The sequence below is a fragment of the Schistocerca serialis genome, chromosome 4 (assembly GCF_023864345.2).
Source record: "Schistocerca serialis cubense isolate TAMUIC-IGC-003099 chromosome 4, iqSchSeri2.2, whole genome shotgun sequence".
In the NCBI taxonomy this organism is placed as follows: Eukaryota; Metazoa; Arthropoda; class Insecta; order Orthoptera; family Acrididae; genus Schistocerca; species Schistocerca serialis.
The window spans coordinates 364,048,017-364,071,565 of record NC_064641.1 but is presented as its reverse complement, the minus strand read 5'-3'; the positions used below and the strand labels follow the sequence as shown (position 1 = coordinate 364,071,565).

The 23,549-nt window shown below is 43.1% G+C and overlaps 1 protein-coding gene across 1 annotated transcript in view; it reads left to right on the top strand.

Annotated features, from left to right (window-relative positions):
- The window catches only part of LOC126474164 (dual oxidase maturation factor 2-like), a 723,454-nt gene that overhangs the window by 291,870 nt on the left and 408,035 nt on the right, over window positions 1-23,549 (top strand). Inside the window, exon 3 of the mRNA XM_050101622.1 lies at window positions 19,433-19,490. Coding sequence (XP_049957579.1) covers window positions 19,433-19,490 — 58 coding nt within the window. The remainder of the gene's footprint in view (window positions 1-19,432; window positions 19,491-23,549) is intronic.

Sequence of the window (23,549 nt, the reverse complement as noted above, 5' to 3'; positions counted from 1 at the left end):
GAGGTCATCAGTCCCCTAGAACTTAGAACTACTTAAACCGAACTAACCTAAGGACATCACACACATCCATGCCCGAGGCAGGTTTCGAACCTGCGACCGTAGCGGTCAAGCGGTTCCAGAATGAAGCACCTAGAACCGCTCGGCCACAACGGCCGGCAAGTGGGAAGACGAAATGCACGCAGGAACTGAAATCGCGATTTCATTGGGGGTCTCCCGAATACCAGTTGTGTTTCTTAACCTGTGTGTTACCTTCCTAGGTCACACGGAATTGAGGAAGATGTCTGCGAAACAGTAAGCCAGGAACACAGCATTCTACGGAAGGGAACTTGGACTATGGGAAAGCAGGAGAAGGAGAATCTGTGTTAGAGATGTGATGATACAGAAGAACAACAGGAACTGAGTAGATAATAAATGGCATAAAAAAGTACTATGAAGAAAAAGCATGGATAGATACTGAAAAACATCTACCGGAAAGGGTATCAGGCAACCAGGAGTATTCAACTTGAGGCTGCAAGGAGTAGGAAATAGGAATAAATGTGGTAGTCTATTATCTGGGTTGTTAGATATATTATACAGAGAGTTTCATGGTACAGTAAAGGAAGAGATGAAGCAGAGAATCAAACCAGATTGCAAAAAATTAATAAAAACAGCATTCTCATGTTTCTGGATCGACAACGGCGGCTCTCAACGAGCAGAGTGTAACTGTGAATGATACATACGTAGTACGCCAACCTTCCCGCAAAACCGTAACTCTCACACAAAAAGGAAAACCTCGCAGACGATTCGAACGCTATCCCCTTTCCCAAATTGCAATTTCGTCTGCAACTTTTGTTCGTTAAAAGCAGGTAGCGTTGGCAGTTTTCACTTTAATTTGGCGTTCAATAACCAGTTCCAATTACTCAGCATCAGAGGTTATTTTACATACAGTAATTACACACGCCATATCGGTATACCAGGCGGTCCGCAGGTAGACTGGGATGCAAAGCAGTACATGCATACGTTCGCTCACCGTGGTTGTGGTTAATTGATTCGGCGTCAATTATATGATCCGCAGCATATGAACATCACTCTTAGTATAATAGCGCGTATATAGCACGTTTGCTCATTAACAGCTTCAGGAATATAGAATTTAGTATTAGTGGTTCAGGATAACAGCTTTATCTTTATGAGGTAATGAGTTTTTCTTTGAGGTACCGCAACGCACAGCGCCATCGTTGCTATGAGGCCATCAGTGGCATCCCTCTCTTTGCAGGGCACAACGTCTTAAAATCTTATTTACTGAATATTCGAAACTAAATTTTGTTTAGTTTTAAAAATGATTATATAATACTTAACGATATTTCATTAGTACAAATTCTGTTCAGCACATGAGTTGACAGTGAAATGCAGAAACGGTGTAAGTAGTTTAAGACTTCAAGTATCTGTTCAGGCAAGCGCAGATGGTTACCATCTGCAAATATAACTCGGTTCTCTTCGTTTTGATTCCTCAGGATAAGGTCCAAATTCATTACCGACGGGGTAGTGCTGCATTTACTTCTCAAAAATGGGGTTTGATGTGAACATGCTCTTCATTTATTCGGTACGATATCAGATGATTGTTATAAAGGCTGTCCTATTAATCTTGATCACCCCAAATGAGTCTTTGTACTGAAGCAAAATGAAAAAAGTGCATCACGCAAATATTGTTTAGCCACCAGGTGGAATTAATTAGCATGACTGCCTGTCTTGTGACAATATTCTTTACGAAGACATGAACAGCAGTAGGTCTTTTTTTTTTTTTAAAGCATAGCATATTTTTTATTATTTATTTGTTAATCCACTTCCTCCCCTGAAGACCTGTGAAAAAACTTACCACAGCATATCATTCACATAAACGACGTAATTAAAAACGTAACACAGAACTGTCATGCTAACGTAATTCCCCCACTTGGTGGAGCTGACAGTAGACAAATGGAAACACAAGGAAAATGCCATACTGTTCATTAAGTTAAGCGTGTTTAGCTAAAGGTTTGTGTGACTGCAATGTACACGAACGAAGGTAAGTAGATATTCTGCTCGCCTACGGAGAACGTAAGTTGCCAGAACAGTAATGGCATTAACATTTTTTGGTTTACAACTCTGGTACATTTAGTACAGTAGTGTAGCCCTTTTAAATGATATGTTGTCTACGATAAAGGCAGTTCGTGATTTAAAACGGTGTTGTCACTACTTCACTTTTATTGTGATTGAATGTTGGCGTGATGCTTTTCAGGCAGAGGAAGCTCTACGGAGAATGATATCCTGACAAGAACCTACATTGTCTATGGATGTTTTCTCGTCTCGTGACGCTTCGAGAAACGTGAAGTTTTAACAAAAAGCATAAAACTCACATAGACGAAGCAGCCGAAATTAATGTTCTCGTTTCTGTTGCAATAAATCCATACTTGAGCATATGAAAGTTTGAACAGGAAAGATAACTATTTAATAGTGACAGGGCAATATTTGATTTACTTATAGAATTCTTGTAATTAGTTGTATGGCTACCGACATTTAATTCACAAGCCTGTTACTTTTATCAAACCTAACGTACTGAAGTTCATTTAAATGTTGTCTAAGATTATTCTATTGCAGTTGATTAAATTTTTGTTGTATGGACCTGTTCAAGTTCCTCTAGAGAATTGAGAAATAAAAGGATTAAGGAAACAGATCTTCTTTGATGGCAGTTTTTGTTTGTTGGACAAGCTGCTCCGTATCTCTTAGAGCTGAAAACTGTCAAGATGGCTGCCGTAGAAATCTTTATGCTTCACACCGCTGCAGCTGGTATTTCTTGCGAAGTTGGAACTTGAAAAAACATTCAACGGAGCTCTTCAGACAGGCTGGAGACTACAATGCAATGTAGCGCTCTCCATCGAGTAATGATCACTGGTCTGCGTAAGGAGAAAATTTATATTTGATGTAATGACTTTAACGGCGAAAATTCTTCCATATATTTAGCCGAACCGCAAGCAGGTTCGAACCAACTATCATTCATCATTGATTCCACTCTCTGAACTACGTCTATCTGTAGCGTTAATCATCTCAGTAGGCTTTGTGGAAGAAAAGTATTGTACCTCGCTAAATACGAGGGTTGGAACTTAAATAGTGTCAACTATTTATTCACAACCGATACAAAAGAGTTACATGATTGCACCTGTTACTGTCCTTCAAAGTAGTCACCAGCGTTGTGTAGAACCCGTTGCCAGCGATGTGGAAGGCGTAGTATACCGTTAGCAGAGCCTGTTCTGTTGATGGTGTCGCCACTTCTTTCGAAAAGCTGGTCGCAGGTGATGCTCCAAAAACGAACAGTAATACTGTGCATTGACGGTCTGCCGTGAAGGAACGTAATGCGTTAGGATAACACCATCACAGTCGTACTCGAGAATCACCATACCTTTCACCATACTGGGACTCTGACGCACTTTCGACTTTGGCTACGACCCATAATGACGCTTTCGTTGGATTGGCGTTTCAATTGTGGCTCGTACGATGTGGCCCATGTCTCATCCAGTGTTACGATAAAGCGTAGCCGGCTGCGGTGGCCGAGCGGTTCTAGGCGCTTCAGTCGGGAACCGCGCGACTGCTACGGTCGCAGGTTCGAATCCTACCTCGGGCATGGATGTGTGTGATGTCCTTAGGTTAGTTAGGTTTAAGTAGTTCAAAGTTCTAGAGGTCCCATAGTGCTCAGAGCCATTTGAACCATTTGATACGGCGTAAAAAAGTGTCTCCTTAGCGCTCATAGCGCTCCAAGTGCGTTACATTAGACCGCCCGCTCATAAGTGACTGTGTTTTTCTCGATTGTGCGCACTCCGGTGACGTGGGACGGACGAGTCCATTTGTTCGGAGATAAGGTAGGTATGTCAACAACGTGTGTTATCGGCGACAATAGCAGATTCCATTGCATAGTCTCCACAGCAGTGTTGCCACTATTGAAGTTCCAGCCTACGTATCTAGAATTTATAAACAGAAAAACGTTTGCTTGCTAACTGAACACTTTTACACGTATAGAACGCCGTAGCCCGTCCAGATAAAAATAAATTAGTAACTAATCTTCTCTTTACACACAATGATTCAGAGATAACCTAGCATCCTTGAGTAACGCAACACTCGTAAGAGTTTATAATCGTTATCGTTGCTTGCTACTAACTCACAGTAGGAAAACAAGTTCATTTACAATTGTTGACTGAAAGACGTCGTAAATAATATTTAAATAAATTGTCTGTCAAGTCTGCGACCTATATTAAATATTAATACTGTTTCATGTCAATACGTTTTAATTTATGACAAATGAATACACGCACGTAGCGTCATTGCACTTGAACCATTATATGGAGTTTGGCATTATTAAAACCAGTATACATCTCATTCTAATACATTTCTTAAATCTTTATTACGTTCTCTATAGATCAATAACATATCAACCTTTTCTTATTTGGCGTACATTGTACTCACGCAAACCTTCAACTGAAAACGTTTGACTGATTTATCGGTGTGCATTTTCCTTGTGTTTCCATTTGTTAACTACCAGATGCAGAAAGTGGACGACTTACGCTACTCTGGGTACCTAGCTTGTGTGCTAGTACAAGGGACTAAGAGTCAAAGTTGTGTTACGTTTTTGAAACGTCATGTTTACATGAATGGTACATTGCGATACATTCTGGAACAGTTATTGAGCTGTGGGAGCGGATTACCGAATAAAAAGTAAGGGTATAGAATGCTATTGAAAAAAGACGCAGGGCTGTCGATATATTTCTAGTGAATAGAGTTACAAGATGGGCGATCGTGCTGATTATTGCCGTCATGGCGCTACATATCTGCTTGATACAATTTTTATTTGGCTCATGGATATAAAGTTATTTTCGGACGTCAAGATAAATGGGACGCCCTGCATAAATGATATTGATCAGAACTAGAGGGAACAGTTGTAGAAACACATATATGTAAACAGTTTCTCGCTGAGATATTAGCCATCTAATTGTGTCTGAAACGGTTATTGGTTGAATTATTTTGTTATCCAAAACGGTTATTGTTTGTATTACTTTATTATTCTCGTCAACGGTAAATAAAATGCAAAATGCCAGCTGTGATTTCGGCCCTCCCACGCTTGGAATCTATTGGCAGAAATGTGGTCTGGTATGATGGTTATCAGGAGAAAGAAAACTGGCGTTCTACGGATCGGAGCGTGGAATGTTAGATCCCTTAATCGGGCAGGTAGGTTAGAAAATTTAAAAAGGGAAATGGATAGGTTAAAGTTAGATATAATGGGAATTAGTGAAGTTCGGTGGCAGGAGGAACAAGACTTTTGGTCAGTCGAATACAGGTTCATAAATACAAAATCAAATAGGGGTAATGCAGGAGTAGCTATAATAATTAATAGGAAAATAGAAGTGCGGGTCAGCTACTACAAACAGCATAGTGAACGCATTATTGTGGCCAAGATAGACACGAAGCCCACGCCTACTACAATAGTACAAGTTTATATGCCAACTAGCTCTGCAGATGACGAAGAAATTGAAGAAATGTATGATGAAATCAAAGAAATTATTCAGATAGTGAAGAGAGACGAAAATTTAATAGTAATGGGTGACTGGAATTCGGTAGTAGGAAAAGGGAGAGAAGGAAACATAGTAGGTGAATATGGACTGGGGCTGTGAAATGAAAGAGGAAGCCGCTTGGTAGAATTTTGCACAGAGCACAATTTAATCATAGCTAACACTTGGTTCAAGAATCATAAAAGAAGGTTGTATACATGGAGGAACCCTGGAGATACTGACAGGTTTCAGAGAGATTATATAATGGTAAGACGGATATTTAGGAACCAGGTTTTAAATTATAAGACATTTCCAGGGGCAGATGTGGACTCTGACCACAATCTATTGGTTATGAACTGTAGATTAAAACTGAAGAAACTGCAAAGAGGTGGAAATTTAAGGAGATGGGACCTGGATAATCTAACTATACCAGAGGTTACACAGAGTTTCAGGGAGACCATAACGGAACAATTGACAGGAATGGGGGAAAGAAATACAGTAGAAGAAGAATGGGTAGCTTTGAGGGATGAAGTAGTGAAAGCAGCAGAGGATCAAGTAGGTAAAAAGACAAGGGCTAGTCAACTCCTTGGGTAACAGAAGAAATATTGAATTTAATTGATGAAAGGAGAAAATATAAAAATGCAGTAAATGAAGCAGGCAAAAAGGAATACAAACGTCTAAAAGATGAGATTGACAGGAAGTGCAAAATGGCTAAGCAGGGATGGCTAGAGGACAAATGTAAGGATGTAGAGGCTTATCTCACTAGAGGTAAGATAGATACTGCCGACAGGAAAATTAAAGAGACCTTTGGAGAAAAGAGAACCACTTGTATGAATATCAAGAGCTCAGATGGGAACCCAGTTCTAAGTAAAGAGGGGAAAGCAGAAAGGTGGAAGGAGTATATAGAGGGTCTCTCCAAGGGCGATGTACTTGAGGACAATATTATGGAAATGGAAGAGGATGTAGATGAAGATGAAATGGGAGACATAATACTGCGTGAAGAGTTTGACAGAGCACTGAAAGACCTGAGTCGAAACAAGGCCCCGGGAGTAGACAACATTCCATTAGAACTACTGACAGCCTTGGGAGAGCCAGTCCTGACGAAACTCTACCATGTGGTGAGCAAGATGTATGAGACAGGCGAAATACCCTCAGACTTCAAGAAGAATATAATAATTCCAATCGCAAAGAAAGCAGGAGCTGACAGATGTGAAAATTACCGAACAATCAGTTTAATAAGCCACAGCTGCAAAATACTAACGCGAATTCTTTAAAAAATGGTTCAAATGGCTCTGAGCACTATGGGACTCAACTGCTGATGTCATTAGTCCCCTAGAACTTAGAACTAGTTAAACCTAACTAACCTAAGGACATCACACACATCCATGCCCGAGGCAGGATTCGAACCTGCGACCGTAGCGGTCTCGCGGTTCCAGACTGCAGCGCCAGAACCGCGCAGCCACTTCGGCCGGCTAGAATTCTTTACAGACGAATGGAAAAACTAGTAGAAGCCGACCTCGGGGAAGATCAATTTGAATTCCGTAGAAATATTGGAACGCGTGAGGTAATACTGGCCTTACGACTTATCTAAGAAGCTAGATTAAGGAAAGGCAAACCTACATTTCTAGCATTTGTAGACTTAGAGAAAGCGTTTGACAATGTTGACTGGAATACTCTCTTTCAAATTCTGTAGGTGGCAGGGGTAAAATACAGGGAGTGAAAGGCTATTTACAATTTGTACAGAAACCAGATGGCAGTCATAAGAGTCGAGGGGCATGAAAGGGAAGCAGTGGTTGGGAAGGGAGTGAGACAGGGTTGTAGCCTATCCCCGATGTTATTCAATCTTTATATTGAGCAAACAGTGAAGGAAACAAAAGAAAAATTCGGACTAGGTACTAAAATCCATGGAGAAGAAATAAAAACTTTGAGGTTCGCCTATGACATTGTAATTCTGTCAGAGACAGCAAAGGACTTGGAAGAGCAGTTGAACGTAATGGATAGTGTTTTGAAAGGAGGATATAAGATGAACATCAACAAAAGCAAAACGAGGATAATGGAATGTAGTCGAATTAAGTCGGGTGATGCTGAGGGAATTAGATTAGGAAATGATACACTTAAAGTAGTAAAGGAGTTTTGCTATTTAGGGATCAAAATAACTGATGATGGTCGAAGTAGAGAGGATATAAAATGTAGACTGGCAATGGGAAGGAAAGCGTTTCTGAAGTGGAGAAATTTGTTAAGATCGAATATAGATTTAAGTATCAGGATGTCATTTCTGAAAGTATTTGTATGGAGTGTGGCCATGTATGGAAGTGAAACATGGACGATAAATAGTTTGGACAAGAAGAGAATAGAAGCTTTCGAAATGTGGTGCTATAGAAGAATGCTGAAGATTAGATGGGTAGATTACATAACTAATGAGGAGGTATCGAATAGGATTGGGGAGAAGTTTGTGGCACAACTTGACTAGAAGAAGGGATCGGTTGGTAGGACATGTTCTGAGGCATCAAGCGATCACCAATTTAGTACTGGAGGGCAGCGTGGAAGGTAAAAATCGTAGAGGGAGACTAAGAGATGAATACACTAAGCAGATTCAGAAGGATGAAGGTTGCAGTAGGTACTGGGAGATGAAGAAGCATGCACAGGATAGAGTAGCATGGAGGGCTGCATCAAACAAGTCTCAGGACTGAAGACCACAACAACAACAACAACAACATGATGGTGTTGTGACCTGAGAGATACCACATACTATAAGACATATGGTATATACGTGCTCACGCAGTGCAGTGATTTTGAGGCCAAAAATAAAAACCATTTTCTGCTTTATTAAGTTTTACGCAAGTTCGATACAAGACAAATTATCTATCCATAGCAGTTTCCGAGTGGACAGATATTTCGACGGCGTACTGAAAAGTAATGCTCCCGGATTTTTAAGTGAAAACACTTAAAGCTTCTTCAATAAAACAAGTGATATTAACATTCTACATCTTTGTGGTTCACGTGTACGTATTTATTTATTACCATAGTCACCCTGCCGACGAACATATTTCTCGCAACGAAATATCAGTTTGTTGATGTAGAATGTGTGAGTTCGCTGGCGGGGCCGTAGTCTTACCTCTGCTTCCACCGCTTCTTCAGTGTCAAAGTGAAGTCATCGAAGGTGTTATAATTAAGTTCTGGAAACATGTGAATAACAGATGGAGCCAAGTGGCGAGTGTGTGGAGAATGATCGATGGCAATGAACCCAAGACGTCGGATTGCTTCCAGATGTCGCAGCGCTCGCGTGTAGTCTGGCATTGCCGTGCTGAAAAAGAGGGTTTTCCATGTGTGGATGAACACTTCGAATTCGAAACTCGATTACAGCACTCTGTTTCTCACGCACCGACGTAGTGGCGTTACACACTGCCATTGTTACACGTTACGATTCGGAGCTCTCTTGCGGCGGAGGATTGTAAACTGCGTCAGCGGAGCGGAAAGTCTGCCGAATAATATGTGTGGCATGTAATCCTTCAACCGATATTGAGAAAGGAATAAAAAATTCGGAGGCACTTCTGTTCAGTATGCCATCGTACATATAAACCCGTTTTCACTCTTTCCAGTACAAATGTGACTAAGACGGTGTGCACGAACCTTTGAAAACCATAGTTATGCTAGCGATTGTGACCAACTCGTCGACATCTGCCAGAGAAAACTAAGAGTCCGTCAAGACGTCTTCGTATCTGAGAAAGAGTAGGGATTAAGATTTTAGACGTTTACGCGCTTGTACTAGAAAGACTGGAGGTGGTGTTGGAACGGGTGTGGATGAGGTTTGTCCGCAGCTCCCAGACATGTATACCAACTTGTAAAAGTAATGAACGGGATATCAGCAGCAAAATACCCGTGATAAGGTTTTGGATACGAGCCAAGGTAGGAAATGATCTTGCCAGTCTCCAGAATTCAGCATGATTCAGTTCATACGAGGTACAAATATTACGAACTTCACATCGAAAACACGCATTGCTTTGAACCTGCATGGAGGTTATGGCTGACTAACTTATGTGATCGGTGATGATGATAAAAAAATTGAAAAAAGAAAGTGAAGCATAAAGTTAGACCCCACAACCTCAAATTACCGTTATGTACGCTTTACGCTGCGCCAACCGCTTCCCGAAAACCACGCTGGCATTAATGACTGACACTTTGCCCGACTCATGCCTAAAATGCTACTTTTCCTAAACGCGTTGCCATTTGGACCTTCTTCTCCTGTCACTTTCACTTCTGGCCAAGGTCCACATATACCATAAATTAGGACGAAATTGGCGATCGTCGTATTACTCGCATATGTTACCACCGAGGCGAATAGATTACGTCCCGTTATTGTCAGACGGGAGAGGAAGGTTTCTCTGGCAGAAACGTGCTACCCTCTTCAACTGCTTGTCTGCGACAAAATTTACAGGCTAGAAGCGGACGTAAATAACGGCGCCGGTTTCGTGAGCGGTGGCCGGCTCCGCAGTGGGGTAACCGCTGAGCGGTGGGCAGCCGTGACTGTCGGCGTGAGGCGTGCGGCGAACCGCAGACGGCCGCCGGCGGCCGGTGGGAGCTGTACGGCGCGCCACCTCGTGTCGCGATCCTTCCCGTGCCTGCGCGGGGCGCCGCGGTCGCCGCATTGTAGCTGACGGCGCGCGGCGTCCTGCGTCGCTCACAGCCGTGCTGACCAGCCCACGAGGCCAGGGGAAAGCACACGACGCTCCGATTTGCCTCCGGCGCCTGTCCGCTGCAGCTCCGAGCGCTTTGGTTACAAAGACACGCTCCGATAAGCTGCGCAGCTTATCGCGTGTGATGTCGCACTCGTACAGCGAACCGCTCTGTATCAACTTGTGGCGACGCAGTTCCTTTCATTCATACGTCGCATATTTAAATCCCATCACGAATGGAAAGCTTTAATAATGTACACTACTGGCCATTAAAATTGCTACACCAAGAAGAAATGCAGATGGTAAACGGATATTCATTGGACAAATATATTATACTAGAACTGACATGTGATTACATTTCCACGCAATTTGGGTGCATATACCCTGAGAAATCAGTACCCAGAACAACCACCACCAAGCCCTAGATACGCCTGGGCACTGAGTCAAACAGAGCTTGGATGGCGTGTACAGGTACAGCTGCCCATGCATCTTCAACACGATACCACAGTTCATCAAGAGTAGTGACTGCCGTATTGTGACGCGCCAGTTGCTCGGCCATCATTGACCAGACGTTTACAATTGGTGAGAGATCTGAAGAATGTGCTGGCCAGGGCAGCAGTCGAACATTTTCCGTATCCCGAAAGGCCCGTACAGGACCTGCAACATGCAGTCGTGCATTATCTTGCTGAAATGTAGGGTTTCACAGGGATCGAATGAAGAGTAGAGCCACGGGTCGTAACACATCTGAAATGTAACGTCCACTGTTCAAAGAGCCGTCAATGCGAACAAGAGGTGACCGAGACGTGTAACCAATGGCACCCCATACCATCACGCCGGGTGATACGCCAGTATGGCGATGACGAATACACGCTTCCAATGTGCGTTCACCGCGATGTCGCCAAACACGGAAGCGACAATCATGATGCTGTAAACAGAACCTGGATTCATCCGAAAAATGGCGTTTTGCCATTCGTGCGCTCAGGTTCGTCGTTGAGTACACCATCGCAGGCGCTCCTGTCTGTGATGCAGCGTCAAGGGTAACCGCAGCCACGGTCTCCGAGCTGATAGTCCATGCTGCTGAAAACGTCGTCGAAATGTTCGTGAAGATGGTTGTTGTCTTGCGAAGGTCCCCATCTGTTGACTCAGGGATCGAGACGTGGCTGCACGATCCGTTACAGCCATGCGGATAAGATGCCTGTCATCTCGACTGCTAGTGATACACGGCCGTTGGGATCCATCACGGCGTTCCGTATTACCCTCCTGAACCCACCGATTCCATATTCTGCTAACGGTCATTGGATCTCGACCAACGCGAGCAGCAATGTCGCGATATGATAAACCGCAATCGTGATAGGCTACAATCCGACCTTTATCAAAGTCGGAAACATGATGGTACCCATTTCTCCTCCTTACACGAGGCATCACAACAACGTTTCACCAGGCAACGCCTGTCAACTGCTGTTTGTGTATGAGAAATCGGTTGGAAACGTTTACTCATGTCAGCACGTTGTAGACGTCGCCACTGGCGCCAACCTTGTGTGAATGCTCTGAAAAGCTAATCATTTGCACACCACAGCATCTTCTTCCTGTCGGTAAAATTTCGCGTCTGTAGCATGTCATCTTCGTGGTGTAGCAATTTTAATGGCCACTAGCGTAAAACATTACGAACTTCAAATATGGCTCAAACGGCTCTAAGCACTATGGGACTTAGCATCTGAGGTCATCAGTCCCCTAGACTTAGAAATACTTAAACCTAACTAACCTAAGGACATCACACACATCCATGCCCGAGGCAGGATTCGAACCTGCGGCGATAGCGGCAGCGCGGTTCCGAACTGAAGCGCCTAGAAACCGCTGGGCCACAGCGGCGGGCACTACGAAGTACCCGGACCCGTAGTCGTAATGCGGAAAAGGAGCGTTTTATCTGACATCCAAAGGAGCATGATCATTCGTTCAGAATCTTGGTTGTGAAAGTATCTAATGTTAATGAAGCGTTTCACCCTGTGTGTAAACGTAGCTGGATACCTAACCAATCCGTCATAAAGCCATATAAAATGGAAAACAGACGCAACAGTACCTGGATACGTTTTTATGACGGATGGGTTACATATCCAGTTATTGTTACATCCACTTTCCATTTTATCTGGCTTTATGACGGATGGGTTCACGTATCTAGCTACTTTTACACAATATGATGATACTAAACGTGTCAATGATATTAAATAATTTAGCAACCAAGACTGTGCGAGGTGCTGGGGCGGAGAAGAGTTTGTACCTCTTTAATTCAGACGGATCTTGAATGAGAACGAGACATGCACTCAGCCCCCTCCTTATGTACCAGCTGATTAATTATGCGCACAAAGGTAACGGAAGGAAATGATGGTGGACCCTGCTAGTTGGTAAAATCAGGAGTGCACACTCACAATAATTTAATAAAAATCGTAATCCACTCAAAAAAGAGAACTTCATCATGATAATTAACAGGAAATGGGATTCTGCCTATAACTACGAAATGATAATCGGATTAAATATCACAATGAGATTTATTATATATCAGAAAGTAAATGCACATGATTGTCAACACACACAGTAGGTTAAGGTATAGGGTATACTGAAATATTATGAGAATAAGAGCTGGCTCGAGAATAAGGGGCTCCTACTCTCTGTCATGCAATAGACTGACGATAATTACTGGAGGTCCTGATGAATCAAATATTAATCTCCCGACTATATAGCAGTATTGCAATTAGTAGTGAGAGCTCAAATGGGATCACATGGAGAAACAAGGAAGGTGGGCTTGTAGCAAAGTGAACGCGCATGCTGCTGAGGGATTCAGTATAAAATTGATAAGGTCTTACAATGCCAGAGCTGCAAAATACTGTTCCAGTGCTGAAATCTTCAGCACGTCTTCGGTAGGCAGCGTCCTGATGATGTAGGCGCCGACTTCTGCCGTGCAGCAACTCTGTGTCAACCCCTGGCCGCGAAGGCTGTCCGAGAATTCTAAGTTCTTCCGAAAACCATCGACTAAGTTGCAAGACCGTCCGATTCAGAGGAAGATCAGATCGCGAAACCTCTGCCCGCGCAACGCAAGAGCGAAGCCAACATTGCTGTACTGCCTACTCTCCTCTAAAACCGTGTATCATCATTCAGTGCTGATTCCAAAATACCCCCACACTGTCTCTCAACATCATTCACGCCGATAGCCACCGGTCCTTCCAATTTCGAGCAGGATTTTATGACGTCAACTAGTCTCAGTTTAATTTGACCAATCATGCCTCCGCTGTTCAGCTGAGGGCACTGAACTTGCCGTTTGACCGGCTACGAAAACAACCTGCCTAGACGACCGGCAATCCGGTGCCAGACAGTCTCACCTAGCAGGGCACAGTCCACAAGTATACTCAGAATCAAGAGGACGATGCAGTCAGTTGGTGCCAGGAATCTTCGTTCCGGACGCGCCGGAACGGTAAACACACAAACTGCGTCGACGCTCAAATGTCTCGCAGGTCGTTTCGCCCTGCATACAATAGACAAAACTCGACTGGCGTCAGTCGTTCCGCCAGGCGTTGAAGCCTGTTGTACGAACAAAAATGTTCAAATGTGCGTGAAATCTTATGGGACTTAACTGCTAACGTCATCAGTCCTTAAGCTTACACACTACTTAACCTAAAGTATCCTAAGGACAGCCGGCCGGGGTGGCCGAGCGGTTCTAGGCGTTACAGTCTGGAACCGCGCGACCACTACGGTTGCAGGTTCGAATCCTGCCTCGGGCATGCATGTGCGTGATGTCCTTAGGTTAGTTAGGTTTAAGTAGTTCTAAGTTCTAGGAGTCTGATGACCTCCAAAGTTAAGTCCCGTAGTGCTCAGAGCTATTTGAACCATTTTTTATCCTAAGGACAAACACACACACCCATGCCCGAGGGAGGACTCGAACCTCCGCCGGAACCAGCCGCCCAGTCCATGACTGCAGTGCCCAAGACCGCTCGGCTAATCCCACGCGGCTATTGTAGGAACCCCACAGAATTCAGGGAAGTGCAGCCCCAACCGGAAATGCAGTGTGCCGCGTCCTCCGATGCTCGCCTTGCACAGGCCACCCAGGGAAGTAAAGCAACATGTTTATGAATCAAGTGAAAAGTATTTTTTGAGCTCTCAGTACAAATACTCTCATTACAATAACCTTATTCGGTCTGTTACTACCGTGCAATGACATAGAACATCAATAAAATTGATGAAAATGAGAGAAGACATGCAAAAGAGGGCTTGGAACCTCTCAAATGTTTTTATTTTGTAATAATTCGTAACTGGTTGCTGTAGTATCCTGCCACAATGGAATGGAATAATTTTTACATGATCATTACCTCTCGAGGTAAGGCTGGAAGCATTTCTGAAACGACAGTGGTTGAAGAATACTGAGGCAACTGTGGTGCACTACGGGCATTAGATCACAGGGGTGAACGGCGGCTGCGGAAATGTGTATGGGAGCAGCTGGCCGCCCAGATGTAGTAAGGGGCTACCAACACCTGTGTATGAATTTCCATAGCAGGTGCCTGATTTATGCTCCCATGCTGAATGCTGTTCGTCGGCGACGAAGGTTGGAATTTGCACGCCAATATCACAACTGGAAATCCAGTGAGTGGCAACAGGTGACCTTTTCAGATGAATCACGTTTTATGCTCCATCGTAGAGATGGCTGTTGGCATGTGCAGCCCTGCATCAATCATCCCAAAGGTCCAGGCCGGAGGAAAAAAATAGTTCAAATGGCTCTGAGCACTATGGGACTTAACATCTGAGGTCATCAGTCCCCTAGAATTTAGAACTACTTAAACCTAACACATCCGTGCCCGAGGCAGGATTCGAACCTGCGACCGTAGCGGTCGCGCGGTTCCAGACGGAAGCGCCTAGAACCGCTCGGCCACTGTGGCCGGCCCAGACCGGAGGAGGGAGCGCTATGATCTGGGCAATGTTTTCATAGCATTCCCTGGGCGATCTCGTCATTTTGGAAAGCACAGTCGATCAACACATCTATCCTTGGAGACCATGTACCCTGCTACACTTAGTGTGTATTTCCTCGTTACGACGACGTCTGCCAGAAGGACAATACAACGTGAGACACAACTCGCAGTGTACGTACGTTGTTCGAAGAGCACCAAGATAAGTTTACCATACTCCCTGGCCATCAAACTTTCCGGGTTTAAACCCAATCGGGAATCCGTGGGACCACTTCGATCGGGCTTTTAGCGCCATGGATCCTCAATCGGGAAGCCTAACGCAGCTGGCCACGGTATGAGAGTGGTACCTTCCAAGATCTCATTGCCATTGTTCCTGCACGTCCGCACCCGCTGCAAAAGATGGCTATAAAGGCTTTTGACGGACGACTGGATCATGAAGAAGTGTTTAGAAATTACACCTATCAGCAGTATTAGCAAGTAATTATTAATCTGCTGTAGTCGATCTTAAGAGAAGTCTTTGTTTATTTTGCATATCGCTGCATCACTAAAAGTTGATATTCACGATTCTTACAAATTAATATGTAGGCCACAAAATTAGTCTACTGACTCCTCCCTCACCACCAGAAAACATGCTGGATCGCGAAGGGAGAACTCTCAGACGACGTTGTTGAACTACACTCATGCTCATAAAATAAGGATACTGCTGATACATGGTGAAACAACGCTCTGGTGGGCGGTTTGTGGGTTTAAATCACTCGTAGTATGACCATGCGGTGCATTTGACCTGCGGTCGTCGCACGGTGGCGCTGGCAGCAGTCCACATACGCAGAGGTGTGTTGGTGCATGCCAGAGTACGGTGCAACGAGTAAGTGTGCAGACGTTTTCAGACGTGCTAATGGTGACCGTGTGTTGAAAATGGCTCAAAGAACACATATTGATGACGTTATGGGGGTTAGAATACTAGGGCGACTGGAGGCTGGTCAAACACAGCAGATCGTAGCACGGGCCCTCCGTATGCCAGACGTGTGATCTCAGGTTTATGACAACGATTCCAGCAGACAGGAAACGTGTCCAAGCGCTACAGTACGGGACGTCAACAATGTACAACATCACAAGAAGACCGATATCTGACCATCAGTGCCCGCAGGCGGCCACGGAGTACTGCGGGTAGCCTTGGTTACCGCAGCCACTGGAACAGTTGTCTCGAGACACACAGTCTACAGATGACTGAACAGACATGGTTTATTCGCCGGATACCTGCAAGGCGCATTCCACTGACCCCCGGTCACAGGAGAGCCCATAAATCCTGGTGTCAAGAACACAGTACATGATCATTGGTTATGTTCACGGACGAGTCCAGATATAGTCTGAAGAGTGATTATCTCCGGGTTTTCATCTGGCGTGAACCAGGAACCAGATACCAACCCCTTAATATCCTTGAAAGGGACCTGTATGGAGGTCGTGGTTTGATGGTGTCGGGTGGGATTGTGATTTGTGTACGTACACCCCTGCATGTCTTTGACAGAGGAACTGTAACAGGTCAGGTGTATCGGGACGTCATTTTGCACCAGTATGTCCGCCTTTTCAGGGGTGCAGAGGGTCCTACCTTCCTCCTGATGGATAATAACGTACGGCCCCACCGAGCTGCCATCATGGAGGAGTACCTTGAAACAGAAGATACCAGGCGAACGGAGTGGCCTGTCTGTTCTCCAAACCTAAACCCCATCGAGCACGTATGGGATGCTCTCGGCCGACGTATCGCTGCACGTCTTCAAACCCCTAGGACACTGGAGGAGCTCCGACAGGCACTGGTGCAAGAATGGGAAGCTATACCCCAGCAGCTGCTCGACCACCTGATCCAGAGTATGCCAACCCGTTGTGCGGCCTGTGTACGTGTGCATGGTGATCATATCCCATATTGATGTCGGGATACATGCGCAGAAAACAGTGGCTTTTGGCAGCACATGTGTTTCGGAACGGTTTTCTCATCTTATCACCAATTCCGTGGACTTACAGATCTGTGTCATGTGTGTTCCCTATGTGCCTATGTTATTAGCGCCTGTTTTGTGTAGTGCCACGTTGTGTGGCACCACATTCTGCAATTATCCTTAATTTATGAGCATGAGTGTACTTGGTGAACAGTCTGTTTTTCAGCGCCACATTCATGACTTAAAAAAGTTACGTTCTTCCACTTCTAAAGAAACTCGGCACACTTGCTAGTGTTGGTTTTTATTTGTCATGAACCGACCAAATCTGGCATGTCTGTTCCAAGCTAGATGGCTTGTTCGATATGCAAACCTTGTTAAGTCTTTCCATCGTAAAAATAATCGGCCATATGTGTCTCCAACAGTCACTTGCATTAAAGTCGTCGTCAACTAACATTCTTGCAGCTTCCAGGGGTGGACGACGAGAGTGAAGCCTTCTTTCACTAATGGTTATAATATCTTATTGGACAGGAAGTTTAGGATTTTTCTGTAGTTTCTTTGTATTCCCCTACTGTGCACTTTCCTGCAGCAGAGATGGAGGTGTTATTTGGCTAAGTATGGGTAGGCGGAAAGTAGGTGCAGGTCTGATTGTACCAGCTGTAAGATGCATGGTTTGGTTGAGCTGTGTGTCAACGAATCTCGTGTGTATACCGCTCTTCTAAGCTGGGTAGCAATACTCTGCAACAGGGCAGACCAATCCCAGAGTTGAAGTATGGTGTGCCATGTATCCCCATGGTCTGCCATAGAGTTCCAGGAGACTGTAATTTCGATCTTGGATTTTGGTGGCTGTTCTCAATGGATGTTGTTCGGAACTGGGAGTCGTATTAAGCGTGAACACTAGATATTTCTGGTTTCTATTATGACTGAGTAGTATTCCTTCAAAGTAGACTGTGAGCTCCTTGTTTGCCAACTTGTTGTTCAGGGGAAACGTTGAGACTTCTGTCTTAGCAGCATTTCACTGTGGCCTCCATCTGCCGAAATACTTGTCAATAATTGATAAATAATTGGGCAATACAGAGTCGGTAACTTGGAGATCTCTACGACTTATTGCGACCGCTCAGTTACCAGCATACCCAAACATTTCCTGGTGTGATTTCAAGCATATCTGATATGTACAAACTGAACAGGACAGGGGTAGCTTCGTCTGTGAACTCATGTTGGTGCCCATTCGTTCTTGAAAACATTGGTCTGAGATTTTCATTGATGATATTGCCGATATTTGGGCTTGGGATGACTTGTAGAAGTTTCAGTAAGACATCTTGCCTCCATATGCAACTTTGGAAAGAAGGATGATGCTTTCTAGTTACGCTATGCGGCTCCTTACCGTCAACTACATAGTGATCAATATTTACATGAATATAATGATACGATTTTAATAACAATAACAACACCAACAATGACACTATTTAAGGGTTAAAGGCTACAAATTCTGTAACAATGGCTGCTTTATGTTTTACATTACTGATGTGTATTTACACTTCGACACTGCTCATAATATTGTAATTTATAGTTAACACGATATGTCTTTAAATTCTTGTGGACTTTTTTTAAAAAGTTTCTCAGAGTCTTGCCTTACGTCACCGAGAGAGACGGCACAGTGGTTAACATAAGACACTCGACCTGCATTCCAGATAATGGAGGTTAAAACCGTCGTGCAGTCATCCGCACTTGCCGTCGATTTCCTAAAGCGCTTATGGTAATTGCCGCTACGTTTGCTTCGAAAATTACGGGGTCGGTATCTTCCTCCATCCTTTTGTAATTCGAGCTTGAGTTCCTTGATGACATCATCGTTGACGGGATTCTGTGCGCTAATCATTCTCCCTTCCTTTTATCTTATATGTGCAGGCTGCCCTTTGAAGACCTTCAAAGCAAGATAAAGCACTCTAAACTCTAAACTGTCGCGGAAGACAACGTGGTTATATAGTTTTTATGTAACGCACTTCGTTTTACAAGCGCGGCGCGGAGTGGCCGCGTAGTTTGAGGCGCCATGTCACGGATTGAGCGGTACCTCTCGCCGGAGGTTCGAGTCCTCCCTCGGTCATGGGTGTGTGTGCAGTTCTTAGCATAAGTTAGTTTAAGTAGTGTGTAAGTCTAGGAACCGATGACCTCAGCAGTTTGGTCCCTTTGGAATTCACACACATACATTCGTTTTAAAAGCACTTGAAGTGTTACTACACCGAAGGTATCCCAATTTTCTCTCTGTTCACAATTACGCCCACCAGTAATGCAGTTTCCATGGCCTGTATTCAGATATATAACGCCTTTTTTTCTGTTTATTCCAGAGATTCACCACTTTCACCAGCGTGACGCTCAGTCTGTTCGTCGGGACTGTCATCCTAGGTGAGTCTTTTGGTTATTAATTTATTAGTAATTATGTGTACAGCCTGAGTGAAACAATAGCAAATATTTATCAAACTATATAAATACTGAACATGTAAATGGTGTAATGTTGTTGCATTAATTTGTTATGAAAGCGGTGCCGATAGCCAATAAAAGCGGGTTAAAAGCTGTGAGCTATGTGGGGAAGTTAACCTTACATTACTGAGCAAGTGTTTCACCAGGTATCCAGTCTAGCTTACCAAATTCCCAACCAGACTAACATTAATTATAACCTTTTAATAGACATACGACAACCGGTGATATATATATATATATATATATATATATATATATATATATATATATATATATATATATATATATATACAGAGAATTTAAATAAAAAGAAATGAATCAGTTTATATTTGGAAATTTATTTTAACATTGATTGTTGAAATTTCAGTATATTAAACTTGATTCATAACTAAACTGGTGCCTTATTTAGAATTGTGTAAATGTGAGTTTGTAATCTTATGGAACACATCAAATAGGGAGCCAAGATTGGAGACTCCATACAACACTGCATTCATAAAATAACACACGAAGAACGTTGAAACATATGCAAGAGGAAATTAACCACAACCAACCGATTCAATTTTCACCCAAAGAAGTTACATTCGTAGCGCAATCCTGTCCGTCATGTAATTAGCACACACTGGTATACTAAATTCATATTAACTCTCTGTGAAATCTTCCCGAAAAGAATAGCTGAGGGCTACTTTGATGATTACACCACGTGCTTCACGTGGTCAACTTGGCTTACACAAAGAGTGTAACTCCACAATAATTCTGATAATTAAAATAAATTAGATCGAAAAGCAATTTACAAAAGAAAAACCTTGAACTGGTTACTATCGTCTTACTATTGACCTGATGGGTCAAACATTTGTATAAGCACATGGTACTGGTCTCACAAAAGTACATCCCACGTTGGTTGAACATAAAGAAAAGTTGCTATATTGAAAAATATTGTCAAGACGAGACGTTATAATCTCACGCACATTCGCATTTAAGATTGATGATCTTAGTTAGAGTTACTGATCAACACGTGGTTCCACTTTACTCACAAAGTAGTGAGAAAGCAACTACCGGAATATATTCTGAACTTCACACTCGAATTACACTGCGTAGCAATTTAAGATAACATTAGATATTTTAGAGCTAAATCTGAAATAAAGGTGATTAAATGTTCAGTTAGGCTGAACTTAAGAAATCCATTGTCCTGCAGACTTAGCAGACACGCGCTTAGCCAGAGATCTTACCACTTCAGACGCTCCCCACGGACAGACTGACCTGGTCCCTTCCTGAGGGTGCCTCACCAATACAAACGGAAGTGACCAGAGAGGTAGCTTCCTATACCAACATGACAAGGGACGGACAGGACCATACTAAGGATAGAAACCTCTTTGCTTTTAGAAAGCGTAGCTACTTGTTCTGACGTTGGTCCTACTGTTCTCTCGTAGACAGGCTTGTCTGCTACCATCTAGCATGCAACTAGAAATACATTTGCTCATTCATCCTCTCACACAGAAGGGAAGGGGATGACAGTTTCTTATCATATACAGTAAATGGAAGAAAGCGGATGTAGGTTCCATATGAGACTGTGTGACATGAATTACGTATAAACTGTGTTTTAAAGTGTAGTAGTGTGACAGATCGTTCTTGTTTATGTGTAAAAGTAACACGTTCCACAACTCAGCTCCTCCCAGATAGTCAGAAACGCCACAGTAAATTTAGAAGAGGAATTTATGCCGTAAATGGCAACAGATTTAAGAAATTAACATGAAAGAAATCCAACAGAGACCTTTCATAACCCCAACGCTCCAGGAAAAGACTGTGCAGGGAATTTTCTGGCCATGCTAGGACATTCCCAAGCAGGCTTCTCACACCCAACTTAAACTAAAAATGTAAAGAAAAGGCAAAAGGTCACCAGCTACTTGCTAAAATACAATAATTTCAACACATTTTTAGCATCTACCAATTTCAAATAGAAAAAAACAATTTGTGACACCTATTTAAAAGATAGCGTAGACCTAATTCGGCCAGCAAGTAAAAACAATGGTTCTTGTGTCATTAATATGAAAATAATTTCTGGTTGTTACTCTTATGTAGTTCACCAGTATTTGCTCATTGCAAGAGCCAACTGATCACAGGAAAATTTATGACTGTTTATTAACAGGTAAAATTTGTGAAAATAGCAAAGGTGCCACAGCAATTTAAAAAAAAAACATCAAAATAACATCAGTATTATAAAGCAGAACATTGCAATGCACAATACGCAAAAGCAAAAAAATGATAAGAGAAAAAAAAGTTTTACAAAGTTGTTATCACAAAAAAATTCTGTATCTTATAACACTAATAATTTGTAGAATGAGAAAAAAAACTTTGTGGTACTAATTTAATCACTCTACTATATTTTAGTCAGTTAGCAAACAATGATCACTGTGTCATTATACTGAAACTACAATTAATTATGTGATTGTTACCCTTAAGGGGTTCCTCACTATAAATATGCCCCATGCAAAGGCTAATCAAACACAGTCCAATGAGAATGAATAGCTATCTGACTGATAAACAAAGCAATGCCACAGGAATGAATTTACGAAACCAAATATCACAAATCTAATACATCACACAAGAACAAACATTGATCAATAAAATAGCTCTGAAAGTACAATAGTCAACGTCTAAAAAAAAACACCAATAAATAAAACACCTGCAAAATACAAGAGTCAGTCTAATAAACACCAATAAATCAAACCCCTGCAAAACACACGAGTCAAAGTTTCTCTGACTGAAACACACATATAGGCATTGAACTAAGAACCGTATAATCACTGTTCACTGACACACTCAGTAGTTCCACTGTTCCGTGGCACAATATAAGGGGCGAGGGGGGGGGGGGGGGGGTTCGTCGCCGCAGCTGTCAGTAGGGATTTTTGTCCATCTGTTGCGTGCAATCCCGCCGTCTCTGCCCTCTCATGAAGTTTCTCTTGGTGGCCCGTGTCACGTACATCTCGATTTGGTTCCATGTTTGTGTTGTCAAATTCGTGCAGTATCGTCGTTTGACACGCCAGGTTGATATTCCTGGGCTAGGATGACACTTAATGGCTCTTCTTTGTGCCACCCTTAGCTTCCAGCGAACATCGAACTATTATTTACTGTCGCTTGACAGTGGGCATCCGCCAGGAAACGTTGATAGGCGTCGTTGAAGTCTGCCAGTTTCTCTGGACAGTACGTATCAAAAGGCTTCACACCCCTTTATCCCCTGTCTTCTGTCGTTTCACTGCGGCCGTCTCGTCACGGTCGCTTGCGTGTGGTGCGTTGCCAGCAGATGGGTTTCCGCGCGGTGGACCGCTCGGCCATCTCAGGTCATCGCCTCCACGAAGTGTCGCACTGGTGCGGCCGGCCATTAGCTCCGGGCGGAAGGGAAAGTGTTTGCGCGTACCCTTCTTTTGTGGTCGACCGCGCTCCCGAAGTGGCCTGGTTGACAGTGTGTCCTGCTGGGAAACCCTCCTGTTTACAACTAGTCCTCCTCCTCGCTGCTCCCGCTGTCTAATAAGAGTTGAGCCGGTTCGCTTTCACGTTCTCAACTGCATTCACAGAAATTGTTCATCATAGTTATGTGATTACACAATGTCATACATAATACCACTTAGTATTGTCTTTCACAATTTTTAAGAACAAAAGTGAGACTTAATTTTTTTAAATAAAAAAGTTACATGAATCGACAATATAAAAATAAAAGTTAAATGACTTGACAATATAAAAAAATAAAAGTGATATGACTTGACAGTATAAAAATAAAAATTAAATGAACTGACAATATAATATTTAAATCCACATCACTAATGTGGTTCACTTACGTTTTAATAAATCAAATGCTACTTATTAATTCACTAAAATGAATAGGATTATGCCTTGTGGAAGTATAAGTCAGGACAGCATAGGGTTCACATGTTATTTACACACACGCACATGCACACCTGTTGTTTATACTACAAACTAACTACCCATAAA